The sequence below is a fragment of the Chelonoidis abingdonii genome, chromosome 3 (assembly GCF_003597395.2).
Source record: "Chelonoidis abingdonii isolate Lonesome George chromosome 3, CheloAbing_2.0, whole genome shotgun sequence".
Classification (NCBI taxonomy): Eukaryota; Metazoa; Chordata; order Testudines; family Testudinidae; genus Chelonoidis; species Chelonoidis abingdonii.
The window spans coordinates 171,219,772-171,238,054 of record NC_133771.1 but is presented as its reverse complement, the minus strand read 5'-3'; the positions used below and the strand labels follow the sequence as shown (position 1 = coordinate 171,238,054).

The following is an 18,283-nucleotide window of genomic DNA, read 5'->3' as shown; positions in this document are numbered from 1 at the left end:
GATAGTAGATTGGTTTGTGCACTACCAAGTACTTATTTTCCTGGTGTCTTGAGGGACTTCACAATTCCTGGGAACCAGGATGCAACCCTGGATCTAAAACAAGGAGAAATGACCATCTTCCCTTTTCTACCACCAACTCCTGCTGGACCAGATCCACATTGATCAAAAACAGGAAAATAATCAGGTATTAGAAAAAGGCTTTTAATTAACAGAAAAGAAGGTAAAAATCTCTGGGGAGAGATTGAGCATGCCAACTCTCACAGACACAGATTTATAACACAGAGGATGTTCTGCACAAACTTGATAAACACAAGAATATCAATTTGAATAATTCCATAATGATAATCAATACAAGTAAAAGAAAATAAACTAAAACTATTTACCCTTTAAAATTCTTACTATGATAAAGGCGTACAAGTGATTTTCAAGTCCCTAGTGAAACTGTGGAAATCTAAACAAAGAACTTCTCTTCTTTCTTGAACTCTGTTCACATTGTCTCTGGCAGGTGTAGTAGGTGGTGAATTCCTAACTCTTACGTAAACAGAGCATAACCCTAGATATCGTTACGACAGTGACAAAGCTTAAGGTTGCAGATATCATAGACCTTGTTGGAAGTTTTCAGCCAAAGATATGTAGCTCACAGTTTAATTCTTGGAAGAAGGAAAGGATAAGCGATTCCTATGAGCATTTACTTTAGTCCATTGGACTCTAACATTACATGTGCTACTAAGTAGACCACTAGCATTAGCTAGTAAAGATAAGAATGATATTAGCAACTAGCCAAACACTTGGTTACTAAAGGTGAGGTATCATTTACGTTCTTTACCTATCTTGCAGATTGGAAACCATGGGAGAATGGTGCAGTGATTGAAATCCTAGGATATAGTGAAAAGTGGAAAGAGTGGGTACATGATTCAGCCAGTGCCTGTCCATGGACTATGTTACCAGTTGTGTGACGCTGGTGATGAGAACAAGAAGTGGGAACTGTAGGTGCTTTCGCTTCTCCCATACCATGTTTGCCATACTTCACTCCCATTCCCTTTTGTAGTTCTTTGGGACTGGGAAGGTACGCTAAATCAGTGAGTTCGTCATTTAGTATTGGTTTAGTCTCTTCACATGCTAAATCATGTAGTGTTCTCTCAGTACTTATTCACTCCCTGCTAAATGGTGCCAAGTATCTCCTCAATTGTCCTCCATGTCAGACCTTTCAATGTATGTGCTTCCCTCAGTTAAAGATCAGATAAATAATATCTGTAGAAGGCTGCATAATTTAACCACTGGTTACATCTTGACTCGTCTCCTCCTGTCTCCTCACCTACTAATTAATAAGTAAATAATAGTCTGGACTTCGAGAGGTGAATAAGAGAGTGGAATATCAAAGATCTACAGGAGTGTGCACTTAAGATCTGTTTGATAAAGTAAAAGTTTCTCTAGCGCTTTCTCCAAAGATACTTTAGAAACCATAGATCAAAGGATAGTATAATACAAGTGTAATGAATTTCTATATTGAAAATAATTTCAACTTATGTGAAATTGTTAAACATAATTAGCTATGAATAGAATTTTTCAGACTGCAATACATTCATTTCTATTTAAAAATAATTTAAAGCTTATAATTAGTTCTAAAGTAACTCGTAATGGATGAATTAAGTGACTATTAAATGTAATTTACAGATTAGGAGGAAGAAACCGAAAATCCTAGGTTTACATAAAAAGACAGAAGATGAAAGAATACGTTACAGATTATGAATTCCAATGTAAGCATCACTTTTAATAAGAATAATGAGGTTAGCAGAATATGAATGCTGTCAAGCAGTGATGTGGAGGACACCAGCTTAGCACATGGTTTTCAACAGTTTTATACAATGTCACTTTTATCATACTATCAAGTGCAATTATTTATAAATATAAAATCAAAACACCTTTCGCTCAGAACCAGAACAGAAAAGTCATTGGGGTCCTTGTATTTGCCTGATAGCTCATCAGGCCAAGATAAAAGGAATCCAGATTAGGATTTAGTTCTGATTGATTCTCCTATCAGCCAATTCCTGGAGAGGAGTGGACTTACCTCTCTCTGGATAATAACATGCTTATAGAAGAGCTAGAGACTGCAATAATAAAGACCCACACACCAGTCAGTAAATGAACATCTCATGTAAGTGGATCCCATCAGGCAGATGTGTGAAGTTCCAATTTGCAATGTTGTTCTCTATTTGTGAGGTGATCTGGCACCTGCTGGTGCCAGCGAGTAATACACGTGCTCCAGGCCATACATCAGAATAAGCAGCATGAGCCTGATTTTCAAAGTGCAAACAAACTATTTTATCAACAAGAAAACTAAATAATTGATAAAACACACAGATCAGCTGTAAGCTTCCCTATTAGGAACATTCTGCGTTAAAATGATTGCTCACTATGCAATAGATTCAGTATGCACGTGGGTGAATGTATAGCCACACAAAAGCAAGCTGCTGCGTGTCACTGTAATGATCCTTAGAAGTGGAAGCCAGCTGCTAGGCGCCTCATGACTGGTATCTGAATTGCTAGTGAAAGATCTATCAATTATACCATTGAAGTAAATAGGTAATAGGAACAGCTTTTCTGGGAGATAAGCTGCTCCCGCATATTTTAAATGGTGTTTGGAAGTCCGTATGAGTCCAATTACAGTCCTTAGTGCTCTTGCAGGTCCAACCATTGGGTCGGAAGGAAGTCCCAGACCAACCTGAGCTCTAAAAAAAAAGAAAGGGATAATATACGCACTTCAGTTAGAAATAATAACAGATGGCTGACATAAGGGTCAGAATCCATAGTGGTAGGCAGTCAAGGTCATACATCGCCTGGCCCCCTAGTAATTCCAAACGAAAACATTACCGGTTCGGTGGAAATTGCAGACAAAGAAGCAGCATAAAAGAGGGGAATAATGTATTTGAAAACCTCTTCTGTCAAGTCTATGAAACAGGAGTATTCTGTTTCTCTCCTGCAAAGTCTTCACTGAGGGTAGGCATCTAAACAATTATGTCCTGTAGATAGATTAGGGGTGGTAAAGGTTAATATAGAAAGTTCCTAAACGGTACATTTAATAAATACATCACTGAAAAAATAATAATTAAAATAGATGACCATAGATTAAAAGGCTTAATACATTGCGCTAGGGAAGCATCACAATGCTTTGACTGGAATTTCTTTCCTGGGTAAATGACATTGGAGAAAGTGAAGCCAGCTAAATGGATCAGGCCCGGTTATTTGTTGACGCTTCTTTGTCTAATGAGTAGAAATTGACCTAAGTTAAGTTTATCACACTGAATTATTATCAAAGGAGGAAATGAAAATACATTATACTAACCTTTTTGGAGTAAATTAAGCACTTTGAAAATGTGTAAAATTGATGTTACTTATATTGTGTCTGGTAGGTAAAAGAAGCATAACAGCTTGCTTATTCCCAATTGTATCACGCTAGTAAGAATGGGTAGTAAATGAAAATCCTTCGAATTACAATGATGCTTCACATAAAGACTAATTATTTATCAATCTAAGATGGAAGTGCCACTGGTAATAAATAGCATTTTCAGAAGAGATGACTCAATAGGGTTCGTACAAGTTTTTTTTAAAGCCCTTGTAAACTTAGTTGGGGGCTCTAAAAAATGGGGGCGCAACATGTATGTGAGATCTTGTCAGTATAGAAGAAGTGGGATTTAAACCAAAGAAAGAGGGTACGTGTTACTGAGGATTGGCATGCAAGGAGTTAGCTTTGGTCAAGTATTGCATCACTTATAATGTGAAACATTCAGATGTGATACGATTAACAACAATTGACATCACATTGTAATAATGTTCCTACAAGTTCAGGTTCAGAAAAGTGTAGTGGATATTCTCCCAATATACTAATCGGTAACGGAAGCACGCTAAAGAGAACTGCACTTACAATACTATCATTCTCAAAGAAGATAAAGATTAATAAGGTGTCTGTTTATAAACGTGAATGGAGACTGTAAAAATTATTCAGATGTGGAATCAAGGCTTCAAATCAGAGTTGCTTTCCCAGGCTAAATTGAAAAATGTTAGTCTTGCTATGCTAAGATATCCGTGCATCATGAAATTGTACTGTTTTATATATAGCATGTGAAACTTGTAATTCGGATTGGGAGAGGGGGATAGAAATAAATCAAGACATGAAATAGATTAAGCATCCTCATACGGTTGTCAATATGAATAGATCAATAGGGCTAGTAACAACAGATGCTTCAGAGGAAGATGTAGAAGTTTGTATTGGATAAGGAACAGAAACCTGCCCAGAGGTTTATGCCTGAACAGAGTTTTTATTTACCCTATAAACTCGGATTTCTTTAATACACAATAATCTCTGAACTGGGCAATCGTTGCGAGTGTCATAGGACTATAATGCTCTTGAAAAATATTTTTTTTCACTTAATTTGTTTGCGTTTACTCATCCTAGCCTGGGATGAGGTATTCGTGATAGGTCTCTCTGCATTTCCTGTTGAGCTGTTCCACTGTGTAAAGTCTCTGATTAGTCATTGGATGAGAGACGGAGAGAGCAAAATAATGAAATGAGTCTTAGCCTGGTCGTTTAGGAATGATTTGGAATAGGACACTGGTTCAAGTTTGCTCCAGTCCATTGAATTATTTTATACCAAATTGAAACTTAAAAGGCTGAGAAATCGCCCGAATACCCTAGTATTGGTTAGGGCCGCTCTGAGGAGGTGAAACATAAGTTAAGCTCTCTACATAAGAAGAGGGAGGATCAAACCTGGGGTATATATTGGTGAGATCTAAACCTCAGTACAAAGGTTATGAAGGATAGCAGCTAATCTCTGGCAGTTTTCTAAATAAGTTTTAAAAATGCAGAACACAAAACATTATGGGTGAAACTACATTTTTTTGTCAATTCAAAAGGCTTTTTGATTTTTTTTTTATATAAAAAAAATTTCAGAATTCGTTTGATGAAACCATAAAAAAAAATCAGTTATTTACCAGCAACCTTTGTGATGTATAAAGATATATGCCAAAAGCTTTGCAATATACCTTATACCAATAATAACTCTCAGCATGAACACTTATGCAGTAAATGTGTTAATAATAGGGCGTTGCGATAAGAAGTGACAAAAATGATAGCAACTAGCAGACCATGCTACACCAATAGTTTCTAGTTTAGGCTTTTGATAATTGGGAAGCGTGGAAAGGAGTCAAGCGGAGCGGTTCATTGATCAGCATAGAAGAGGGGGAAAAATGGTAACATTTTCAATTTTAATCACTTTTATAAGTGTGTACTCAATTTGCTGGAAATAATTCTCAAGAGCCTTTTTGAGTTTGATGACAGTAATTTTTGTATCAGTCTTCCTAAGTCTGTAAATATTATTGTGCTGGTAACTTAGGTATGCATGGAGTACAGTGGAGACAGGCTTGAAGTGTCCTTGGGACCTGTAGTGAAAACATAGAGAGATTCACCACTTTAGACGAGAAGGAAATTTGTTAAGGTGCTTGAGGGGTTTGCAAGATGAGGTGAAAATTAGGGCAACTGAAGTTCACAGCTAATCGGTATTTAACTGTCTCCTCTTTGATTGCACCCAAGAGGCTCTGCATTGAAAAAGCGTGTACTGGAAGACAAAATTATAAAAAATACTTCAAATTCTATAGATAATGTACAATAATTGTAAGTAACTGTCTGCTGGAAATAAACAGGAAGAGAAATTGTAAGTTTACAGTCTTGTAATAATTATTTGTTAAAGATATAGCCTTAATCGTGTTAAGAAAGATGTTCTTCACTCCTATACAATACTGATGTCAAAAAGAGTACCAAAACATACAAAAATACAAGAAGAATGAAGTCTCTGTTTTATTTATTAATCTTTCTTGTGTAAGCGAAGAGCATTCTATAACAGATTGTTCGCCGTTGTTAATTCATGCCATTAATCTTAAATACAGAAAAGCCATTCAGGGGCAAAGTGTGACTATTAAGTTAACAAGCTTTTCCGATTAAAAAATTTTTATTTAAAAGAAGAGCGCAGATTGCTCATGCTGTTTAGTAAGGTTAATGGCCATTTTCACAATTGTAGGATACATGATAATGACTCAAAATCTCTAATGACATTACTGTAATGTTGTGTTTTCTTTTTTAGACCTTCTGTTGGGCGAAAATTTTAGGTGTAATTAATCGGCCCAACTGGAAGTAGAGAGTGTCCAAGCATACTATATATGGGAAAAGAAATTAATTTAATGTATCATTTAGGTCAGATGGTGTATAAAATACTGTGTATTTATTTTTAAAATAATCTGGCATCACTGTAGTAGTATGTTATAAGCAGCATGGAAAAACCCAACAGCAAATTTTAAGACCTATTTTGAAATAGTGCATTTTTATAGGCAATCCCAAGCATGCGTTCAAAAAGGGCCTTGTAAAGAATACATAGTTAAATACAATACATTGTTAGAGCACTTTACACTGTAAGAGCTAGGAAACAGATATTTGAAATGGTGGATGAAGGTAGGGAGAAATTGTACAGCAATTCAAGAAAAATAATAGCGTATTTTAACAAAATCATCCGCTACTGGGCCAGCTCATCTGGCATTGTAGGAATTCCAGTCAACAACAGATATATTATATGTAAATAATCAGTTGGAATACTCTTGATATCTAATAATTTCTTTTGAACAGCGATTGATTTAAAATTAGATAACACCATGTTTCATATTATGCTGATTTTACATCTTACATCAAGCATAAGTAATTCTGCTCAATAATAGGGAGTTAGCAGTATTGCACTCATGCACTGGGGAAATAGGGACATGAGGGAATAGCAAGTTTACCTAATATTTGTCCATGGCATTTTCTTTTAATTCCATATACAGCAATATTTAATACATCTAAAGTGATGAACTTGATTTCTGACACGTATATTGCTGGAAATATAGAAATATGTTTTTGTGTACAGTTAAATAGACAAATGATAATGAACACAGGCGTAATCAGTATGATGGAATTATAATAGGGGGAAGAAGTTTTAAATTATTAATACAGAGTAATAAAGGGCCTAAGCTTTTACTTAACATTGCTAGTGACTATATTATTTCAAAGTATTACAAGTTAATGAAGTTTTGACACTGCTCCATATAATAACTCACAACGTCTTGGATTCACAGCACTCATACCTTGCAGTATCAAGCGGTAGTAGAGAATTCACATCAGTTAAAATAAGAGCTAATGTACATATATCTATCTGCAGTCGTATATTAAACGACATTATAACTGTGTAATCCACTTTAGTTACAGAATTCTAAAATTCTTGATTTCACCAATTCCGGCAAAATTCTTTGGTACAGAATCTTTAATGAGCTAGCTGTGATAGTAAGGGTCTGAAATGAAAGCCACGCCTACAGTTGGCCTAGAAAGTCATAGAACAAATATTTGCTGCTAAATACTGAAGTCCAAAATTTGGCTTTCAAAAAAAAAAAAATCAATTACACAAATAAGGCATTAAACCAGATAAGGGTCTCTCCAAGCAGATGACTTTGTCATCCTTGATGCGGATCAATGTTAAATCAGACACTTACCAGTTATCCATACCTAGGTCATAGTAAGACTGTAAAAAGGGACAAGAAACAGATCAATACTAGCATTGAATGAGAAACTGTTTCAATTATTTGTTGCTGCTTGTAGCTCTTATAATAGTACTGTGTTTGTGGAAAATGGATGAGGTTGTGAGGGAAAGACAGTCTTCCTGATCTGCCACTGAAGTATGGATGTAAATGAATTCAAGGGCAAGTTTTAGCTAGTCATATTTGATGATGTCCTCTTCAATTATATAACTCCTAATGTATATTTGCTTATGGGCACCAGCTCATAGCAGCTTGATTGGCTGGTGTTGATGAAATTATAGTGCGATAGATACAGATAAAATTGCTTATGACCTTCCCTGTGCATTTCACTTCTCTTATTGCCTCCTTTGTCTTTTTCGCTTCTTCCATGATGCTTCAAAGTTGTGTAGATACCAATAATCATGACACAAAAAATGACTGGTAGCCAGCCGCTGTAACTACATCATTCAAAATATCAAAACCAAAGTTTAAGAGATGCAGAGTCCCTTATTTGAGTGGAGAGTAAGGGAAATAGTAAAAATAAGCAGATATTCCAAGTCGGTGAAACTAAAGTTTATAAATATTTATAAAATATCTTACAGATGTAAAAACAATTATAAAACATAGAATTAGGTTTAACACTGTAATATGATGCTTTACAAGTATGGGGGAATTCCATGGTGCAAAGTACCTCAGTTTATTGCTATGCAAAATTGCTAACAGTGCTTGGGGGCTATAATGTTACACATGGAAAAGCAAGATCATTTATCTATCCATCTATGCCCTTTTAAGAATATTGAGTTTGGAATGTTTGCCGTAAAAGGAAGGAATGAACAAATGATCGTTCTAAGGTAATTTCCTTATAAACAATCTCTCAGAACATTCAGAAATGAGAAAATGGTGACCAAAAAATGTTGCCGGCTGAATTGCTGGTGAGAGAAGCTGTAGGAAAATGCATTACATTTAATCATTACCTAACAATTTGTTTAGATCAAAGAAATTAAAAATACAATTGTTTAAACTTTAGCAGACCATTACAGAGTTAGGATAAACAAGTCTGTTGCCGATGTGAGTACTTTGCATTTGAAAGCCAGAGTAGGTCAAGATGAAATTTAGCTTCAGAACTCCATAAGCGTAAACAACAATGATTGTGAGCATAAAGTATCATATATAAGACTTAGTTTCCGGTAATAAAGTAGTCTTCTGATTTCTGTACAGTAGCAGTTGGGTGCTTTTTGTCGCTAAATCCAAGTCAAGTCTTTGGTTGGATGGCCTGACTGGGTTTGATTCCCTTGCCATGGTCAAGGGGCAGGAGTCCAGCCCATATTTTGAAGATTTGTTCAAGTTGTTTCTGGGATGGCGGTTTGGCTTTTCATACAACCTAGTTAAAGAAAAAAGCTTTAATCATACTGTGTGTGGAAAAGCAAGATAATCTCCTTTAAGATTAACTCTTTCCTAATTATCAATAGGTTGTAGAAAGGCTGTTTTTGCATAACTCTATCGAATAAGCACTGATAATAGAATTCGATTAGTGGTAAGCAGTGCTCGGGGGCGGTACATCAGTGGTATAAGTCAAGTTATATAACGGGGTACCTAGAAGTGTAAATTTTTTGGCTCCGAGGACAGCACTGTATCGGGTAGAGTGTAGTGACTCATGTGTAGTAACTAATATTGTCCTATAGTTTCCACTTTTTCTTCGTTTAAGATGCTTCATTTAAAGCATACAGCATTTATTTGCTGAGATCTTTTAGCATGAGAAGAAATGGGATGTAGACGCAGAAAACATCAAAACCTGAATAAATTTATCAATGCATGGAGAGGGACGTTTGATACAAGTAGTTACAGATAAAATGGGCTACGAAACATCACACTTAAATCTTTCCACCTATTGATCAATAAGTTTTCATTCAACTGGAGTATGCTGAATGTTTAATAAAACAACAGTTACTTATGATTGATTCTCACAAGCAAACAAATGCAGAGAATACAACTGACAATAGTATCTTCAGAGGACAATGGGTGAGGAATAGTATTTATGGACAACTTGGAAACGAAAGGTGTCCAATAAAGATATTCCTCATCCGCTCATTTCATAGTACCTGGAGCACAGGCTATGGCAACACTGCTTATATATTCTCCAGTCATTGTATCTATTTCGTAAATTGTTTTACTGAAGATTAAGAAAATTAAAAGTGAAATATAACACTTGGAGCACATTGAATGATTGAAGATGTTCTTTAAACAAAGGTAACAATTTTTCTCTATCATGCTTTCCATGTGAGAAATCATCACAAGTCTTAAACTTCCCTAATAAATAGACAATACGTATAATTCAACTTAACATAATAAAAGTTTACCATCAAAAACATATTGTGAATGTGCAAAGTTGACTACATGTAACAGAAATAAAAGCGATTTGATCGTGGTAATAGGTGTAAGAAGTAAATAATGAATTATTCTGATGATACTAGGTAATAAAAGAGAACTTCCCACTGTCTGTAAAATAACTCTGACCGTGAAATTAGTGTTGCAGATTATAGGATTATCTTCGATCTCAATATTAACTTTATAAGAAAAGGCTTTTTTGTGTATTGAGCGTGAGGAATCCTTATTAATGCTATTTTGTTACGTTATGTAAATGAGAAGTAGTTTATATCTCAGACTTGAAAATATTATTAAATAAAGTTGTTTGAATAGTTTTTGAGTAATATCTTTTATCAAACGAGTGTATCTTTATATATCCTGGATGTCTCAGTAATCACTCTCTGCTGATATCTGTTAGATAAAAACATACGTCATACATAAGGAGACGAAATGCACAGTAAGAGGGGTAACCACAGAATTTTACGTTTCTTGTGAATGGAGAACCAGAAGTATTTGTAGTAGCAAAGTAAAAGGAATAGTGAACGGCTATTTAAAATCTAATGTCTTCCTCCATTTACTAAACTCTGTATACTGGAGTTTGAGAGCTGATACTGTAAGCTTTCGCAATGATGCTGATAAGTGCTACTACTGGATATAAATAAAGATCGTAGATGGAAAGGGAGGAATCAGCTGTGACCATCATAAACTGCCTTGCAGGGGAAAAAAGTTGAAACTTTAATTGTCTACCGTGAAAGGTGAGATGTTTCAGGAACTGGATTTTTGTTTAATTTGCTGAATTGAAAGTTCCAAAAGCTTGCAGACTTGAGGCATAGCATTGGGGTATGGGACAATATTTTTCTTTCCTCTGTATTTGATACGGTTAGCGCTAATAGACTCCTGGTCGTACTTGGGGGTGGTGGCAGCAATACCAGATCTAAGCTAGTAATTAAGCTTAGAAGTGTCCATGCAGGTCCCCACATCTGTACACTAAAGTTCAGAGTGGGGAAGGAACCTTGACAGTCACTTTGTACAAATGTGGATTTATACAGGAGTCTTTGACCAAAATTTCCCCCGCTCCAGGTCAGATGCTGATTATCATCTTGGCTGCTGGCCTCCACTACACTGAGTTGCTGCATTTCCAGGGTTCTGTATCCCTTGCAGTGTAGCACTCCAGGATGAAATGTGCCAAGTAAAGAGGCAGTATCTCTATTAAGTATCTATTAAATCCTGTTCAGATTTTAAGATGACAAAATGTGAAAGGACTGGGAAGTTTTAAAATATATAATGCTTTAGAAACGGCCCCATTTTTCTCGAAGGAGGCCCAGAGTGCATTACTAACAACCCCTGTGTCCGGCAGGGAAATAACATACCCATTGTACAGAGGGTTACAATGAGGCATAGAGTTTAAAGAGACACTCTCAACTTAAAAGGTAGCCGTTTGTTTGTTTGTTTGTTTAAATGACCAATGATTTCAGGCACCACACCAGTCCCCAAATCCCCTGGCTGATTCATGTGGTTATACCATCACATTTTCCTATTTTTTCCTGTCCCCTGCCCCTCCCCCCATCATTGTGTTGAAGAGCCACAGAAACAAAAGGGAAAACTGACCAATCAACTCTGTATTTGACAGCACTTTGTATATAAATTAATAGGCTGGAAAAAATAGAGGAAATATTTTTTTCTCTGAACTCTGTCAATTATAGCCATCTTGGATGTTACGTATAGCAGTAGTTTTCAGGTTGGGGTGGGGATGAGTTTTAATTGATGGTGTCCTTTTCAATGGCTTGCCCAAGGTCACCGTGGGTCTGATTCAAAGCATTGGGCTGGTGTCAAAGACACAGCTGGGAATATAACCCCTGAATTCTGATTCCAAGACTCCAGCATTAATCATTAGACCAGAGCCCCTCCCTGTAAACATTAAAAACTATTCTCCCATTACATAAATTATACTGGGGATCTTATCAATCATTCCCTCACTATTAACATCGTTCTAGTCAATGAAAACCCATGTTAGCCTTCTTTGGGGTTTTTTAAAATCCTTCTGAATAATCTATTTTATTTTCAAAATGTGTTTTATGCCACAGGCTTTATTTTATTTTATTAAAAGTTTTCCTAAAAGTATGTGGGGGGTATTTTTTGTTGAGTCAGTAGGTATTAAATATTCATTTATTTAACAGGTTTGTGGTAATATATACTCAACTGACAAGTGGACCATGAAGGCTCCTTCTGCTGGTCTCCTACTAAGCACAGACTCATTACTTTACACACCTGACATTTTAAGTAGATCCAGATTTCTCTCCAGCGAGTCAGTGCCATTAACTGCCAGTGGTATGATCTACTATTGCCCCTTTTGGTTTTATCCGTACATTAGAGTTGTCTTCTGTCTTTGAATTGTCAGACAGCATAAATCATCCCCCGATTCACAGACATCACTAGCTTTGTAGTGAAAGAGTGTTCCTTGATGACTCTTTAAATTTTCAGCAGAATATTAGGTATTTCATGTTGTCACATTTTTATCTGTGCACTCTGAATTTTTTTTAATTACACCTTTCCCTTAGGATTATCATGCAGAGGATAATAGCTGCTATTTCTTCCACTTAGTTGAAGTAATGCTTCTTTCCCTCAAAGAGCATCAGCCAATCTTAACTAGACAAGGGAGTTGGATTTGCTGGGAGCCCTGGCCACTTATATGAGGCCTGAAGGCTGCCCTATGTCTCCATGGGGCTGCTGTATTATGAGCTTCTCTGATATTAGGCATTTTGCTTAAAGCCCCAGCTTCTGGAGTCGTATTATTTTATGAGAATCTCCACTTCCACTTTTTTTTTTTAAAGGCCATTTCTAGTGTTCATGGTTGTGGAAGAGAGAGAAGAACCAACCCAAATTTAATAAACCTCAGTCAGGCCTTGGAATGGTTGCAGGTCTTTGAAGGCCTAGAAATAATGTGGACCTAGTAGACCTGGGAAACGTTATGATGTTTTTAATTTAATCACTGAAAATGGGGCAGGCTAGGGGCAGCTTGAAGTGTTGAGGACTTCCCCTTGCCAGGTCAGTTTGCTTTTGGGAGATATCTTGTTTAAGTTACATGCCCAATATGCTTCCAGCCACAAAGTCAAAAGTACCTAATTCTTTTCTCCATCCTCACTGGCCTACCATCCGCAAAAGATATTGTTACAATGTCCTACATGGATACTCAACTTCCCCGCTCTCTTTCCAAGTCCTATGGGTCTCCATGATTTAATGCAGGAATTTCAGATTGCTCCTACTTAGAGTGCCTTCCCCTTTCACATTAGAACCATCAGTGGCTTTACTGATGACAGACGGTAGCACATCTCATGCTAAAAAAAATTGGGTATTATAGAAATAAGAGATGATTTTTTTAAAATTGCAAATGTGAACAATTTAAATAAACATTTAATTTCTTGAAAAATTAACATTTTCAGTATACTTATTTCTAAACCTGTTTTTAAATGATATTGACAGAAGCTCTTTATTGGGTGTCTTAAAAACTAATAATGGCTACAGAGAGACAGATGTTAAAGGAGATTATTACAAAAGTTGCTGCAGCTTTAATATTTCAAATATAGCCTTACAATATCAGCTCACTTAATATATATATTCTTTAAACATAGCAGATCTGAGATTTACACATGTGGAGAATGGAATGGTTTTGAATATTTTAATTTCTAAATACAACTTACAAAATGAGGAAATAATAGGCAAAAATTCTAAGAAACCTTCCTGTTTTGACTCTTACACCATTGTATTTCTCCATTATGTCTGTTAACAGCTTTACTAGAAACAAGCAGCAGATTTTTTTTCCACTCTGTGAGTAATTGTCTGCACAGCAGTGACAGATGTGCAATATAGCAGCTTCTTCAGGAAAAAATTAACAGTTTGTCCAGCATGTCAGCTCGCTCTTTTTAGTGCTTCGGAGGTCTTGGCCCCATTATGGATGATTTAGAAATTGAGGCAAGCTAAGACCAGCTGGCTGAGTTGAAAGCCTTAGTTAGTAGGCTTCATCTGCATTCCAGTATTCACTTACATCTAGAAATTGGTAGGGCCCCTCTGGCCACAAGATGAGTATGGGCTGACAATGCCTTGATTTGTTGAGAGAGAGAATAAATGGGTTTTTCAGAAGATGAGGAAATATCACCATTACTGGCCAATTTACAGCATTTTATCTGTTCTTCAAACATGTCACTTTTGTTATTGTTGCATGGTAATTACATAGTGAAACGGAAGGAAAACAAATTCTGGTTACATATTCAGATGGATTGCAAAATCATATAATCCTGATAAATGCCCATTTATGATACACACGGATGAAAGGTTCATTTTAATTTTGAATAGCTAGCACAGCCATAAATAGGATATAGGATTAGATCCCACAGAATCCGATTACCTAAAAGCAAATGGTATTTTTCTTCACTTTTCTCATAACCAGCAAATTCAGAATGTGCACAATGTTTAAACAAGCAGGCTTTTCCAAAAATATATAAAGTAAATAGAGACCAATATCCTTTTAAAATTATTTCACCATTTAAACCTATTCAGCTCAATCTTGCCTAAAGTGCGTATTTGTAGAGAGATCTCAACACCTGCAGTGAAAGGATCTCGCATGTATCCTCTACACAAGGCATAAACGTAGGGTAAGTGGAAATAGTTTCTGGTATCAGCTATCCAATAATAAAATATTGAATGGCGGATTACTTATACAATTATTATGGACTATAAAAAAAAAACATACATTGTCAAATGTTTCTGGTGGAAGCTGTCCTACTAGAATCATAAGGCATTAGATAAAATATTGGGGTGTCTGTTCTTCTCAACAGGAAAACAAAGGAGGACTTATGTACATAATTCCCACCAGCATTAATATGAGAGTATGCAAATAAATCCTCACATATATGGAAGAAAATAGGCTGCTTAGTGGATAGGATTCGCTGCTTCCTAAATCATCATCCAAGATTGACTCTGATGGTGTGTGGCAGAGTTCTTCATTGGTTTGTGAATGGCAGGAACAGAAAAGAATGGCGCCCTTTTTGGCTGAAGTGAGCATGAGTGAAGCTTTAATTCAATCACCTGTTCTCCCACTAGCAGGTGTCATTGCAGTGGAAAAGAATCCTAACTCCATTTTATGAGACAAGTGAGGCCAACCTAAATGATATGAAAAAAATCTTCATACGTTTATGCCTGTGTAAAGGTAATATTCTTCCAAGGAAAGAGATTCTAAGCTCTAGTAGCAACTACAAAGATCAAAATATCCATAGGGCCACAGTATGCTGGACCTATATGAAAACTATAATGGTGCATTAGGTTCTGGAACTGAGAGTTAATGAAGATGTTTTATTATGATTCTGTCACAAAGGAATACAATTAGGCAGTTACTAAATGCTTACCTGCATCAAAGTCAAGTCTGATTTTTTTCGGCCATTCTTATTCAAATGTGTCAGAAACATGAGTAGGTGCTAGCAATCTGAGCAACCAGCCCTTAGCTAAATCTGCTCTGAACTGATTAAATTATATCTGCCTGAACTTCTCTGGCCATGTAATCACTTAAAGATTTACAGTTTTAGGTCAGTTATTACAGGTTAGATTACGGTTATAATAAGCCTGAGGTGGTTGCAGGTGAATATTATAAATGACTGGTAGCATTTTTCCCCTTTGTCTTAAACCATGTTTCTAATAATTTAACCTTGCTCCTCCCCATTTGGCAACCACTGAATCAAAATCTAGACTTATTGATAGTGGATAGAGGGTCAGTCAGCAGAAGGTAGTATCCAAGCAGATAGTTCCAAGCCCAGAACCCAGGATTCCCTCTACAACTTGAGCATGTGCTCTCAGGACAGTCGTGTGGCAATGAATATGCAGATATCATAGAACAGGGAGGGGGTTGTCCTTCTTTTTAAGGGTCTAGACAGACTGAAAATACTGCATGCAGGTCTAGCCACCTCCAATATCAGAAAGATGTTATCAAATCAGAGCGAGCTTAAAGAAGGGTGACGAACATGATTAAGGTGCTGGATGAACCAATTTATAAGGAAATATTAAAAGAACTAAATATAACCTTGTTGTTTCACTGTAACTAATGTGGATTATAATCATGTACAATTTTTTAAGAACATAAACAGCAAAGAGAAGATAATGTTTACAAGAGGGGCAGATAGGGGCTAATATTCAGACACACACTTTTTTGGCAGTGCTCTCATGGCTTTACCAGTCTCTACCAGATTTTCAGTTTCATAAATAAACAAAACAAATCACTACATTTCTAGCTCATATGTGAAGATGAGGCAATGCTATTGATTGACCTTACAGGTGGAAAAAATGGGACTGATTTTGGTCACTTGCACTATTGTAACATGGGTGTAACACATTGATTTCAGTAGCGCTACTCTTGTTTCATGCTGGTACAAGATTAGAATCAATTGCTCCCAGTCATCTCAATACAATGTTGACCCTGATGCTCACTTACGGCAATGTAAACATAAGACTGTTAACTATTTCATTGATGAAATCTCCATTTAATCTAGGATTGCAGTCAAAGTTTGGAATTGTTAGTTGATCTTGAGTACCATCGCTCTTCTCTCTTTTCAACCCTTTGTATAAACTAAGGGAAAATGATTGAAAATTTTTAAAAATATTTATATGACCGGGGTGATGCACATGCTCATAAAGGTTTCGGGACCACTTTAACAGATTGAAAAATAAATCACAGAAAAAAAACTTACTGGCAAAGAGGGAAGAGATTCAATTTTGGAGTGATCTCCAGCAGGCAGTGTTGTAAACCCCACCACCTGTGATATTTAAAACTAGATTAGCAGATCAGTAGCAAATGCTATGGTGTTGAGAACCAGATAAGTACTTATATTTACTGACTGAGGGGAACTGTCCTGCATTGTCTGGAGAAGGATGGATTAGATGCCTTTAATGGTTGTCTTCTCCTGTAGTTTATAAACAAACCTTGCCCTCTTATTATCACCATGGCAGACACATATAACCTTTTGTCTTAAATTGGTTTTAGTGGGCCTCAGCACCTTGTGACTAGGGCATTGACCTACAGACACTGTATAAATGCTTGTTAATGTGTTTCAGAGTGAAGATGTCAGAAATATGCGTAACAGTTTTGAAAAGAGTGTCTTGGGAGAACAACCAGAAAAGAAGTTCCTGCTGCTAGCTAAAGGTATTCAGACACAGTAGCTGCTTTTGCTAACATTTTTTAAATGGAGTTTTATCAGTGAACTTTAAGTATTTGGCATCATTTATTGCTACTTTTGCCATCAAAATCCCCATTGAAGATTGTAACCAAACACTTGTAAATATCAAAGGCTAGGAACACCGAACTTTGTACCTTTATCCATTCATTTCTCTTCAATGAAGGAATAATCCTATCCTGGAGTCCATCCTTTCTCAGCCATTTAAAAACTGTAACCAAATGTATTCATGCTCAGAGAGACCCAGAAATTGAAGTATATAATGCTACAATGCATTCCATTTCTCACATGTATCCCCTTTCTTTGTCCTTGCCTAAAGACAAAACCCTTCCTCCACACAACACCCCCACACTCATGCTCACTTCCACAAGTATAGCAGCAACTGCTCTTCAAGGAGGTGACAACTTCTCATTGACTGTTTGCTGTCACCAACCTCACTGCAACAAGGCTTTATATCAATCCCTAAACACACCTTCCAGTGTAACCTACGCCTGCTGCTTTCCGGCCAGAGAAAGAAATCAGGAATGGCACTAGAGGGTTGGGAAGAAGGGTTTCCAGAGGGAGACAGATTGAGGGAGAAAGGCATATAGAGGGAGGCAGGTGAGCAATGTGGAATTGATTCTCCCTAGTATGTTAGCTCTGTCTCCTTATGCACAGGCACTGACTTCTGTTTTTGCCGGTGGGTGCTCCTCTCTGTCCCCTCTCCCTGTGTGAGCAGTGGGCAGGGCCTCAGGGGGAAGAGATCAAGTAGGGGTTGTGCTCAGGACAGAGCATGGCTGAGGCCTTAGGCAGAAGAGGTCAAGCGGGGATAGGGCCTTTGGGTGAAGTGCAGGTGGAGCAGGGGGCAGGGCTACAGTCTGGGAGCCTGGGACCAAAAAAGATTAATCTGTCCCAGCGGGTGCTGAGAGCCCCCTATTTTTTTTTTCGGTAGTACCAAAAGTCCCGGAGTACCTCCGGAATCGGTGCCTATATCCTTATGGCTATAAATCTTTCTTCATCCCCAGTGCAGCAACCCCCTGTGGCTATGCAGAGCCCCTGCACACATGAACCACTCTCCTAGTGGGTGACCTCCCCTGTGAGTTAGTTAATTTCCAAAGTGATATTTTAAACTATCA

At 36.9% G+C, this 18,283-nt stretch overlaps 1 protein-coding gene across 1 annotated transcript in view; it reads left to right on the top strand.

The window, feature by feature from the left end:
• The window catches only part of GPATCH2 (G-patch domain containing 2), a 215,551-nt gene extending 198,413 nt beyond the window's left edge, over positions 1-17,138 (top strand). Inside the window, exon 10 of the mRNA XM_075064334.1 lies at positions 17,050-17,138. Within this exon, the coding sequence (XP_074920435.1) occupies positions 17,050-17,054 (5 nt within the window). The 3' untranslated portion in view covers positions 17,055-17,138. The remainder of the gene's footprint in view (positions 1-17,049) is intronic.
• The last annotated feature ends 1,145 nt before the right edge of the window (positions 17,139-18,283 follow it).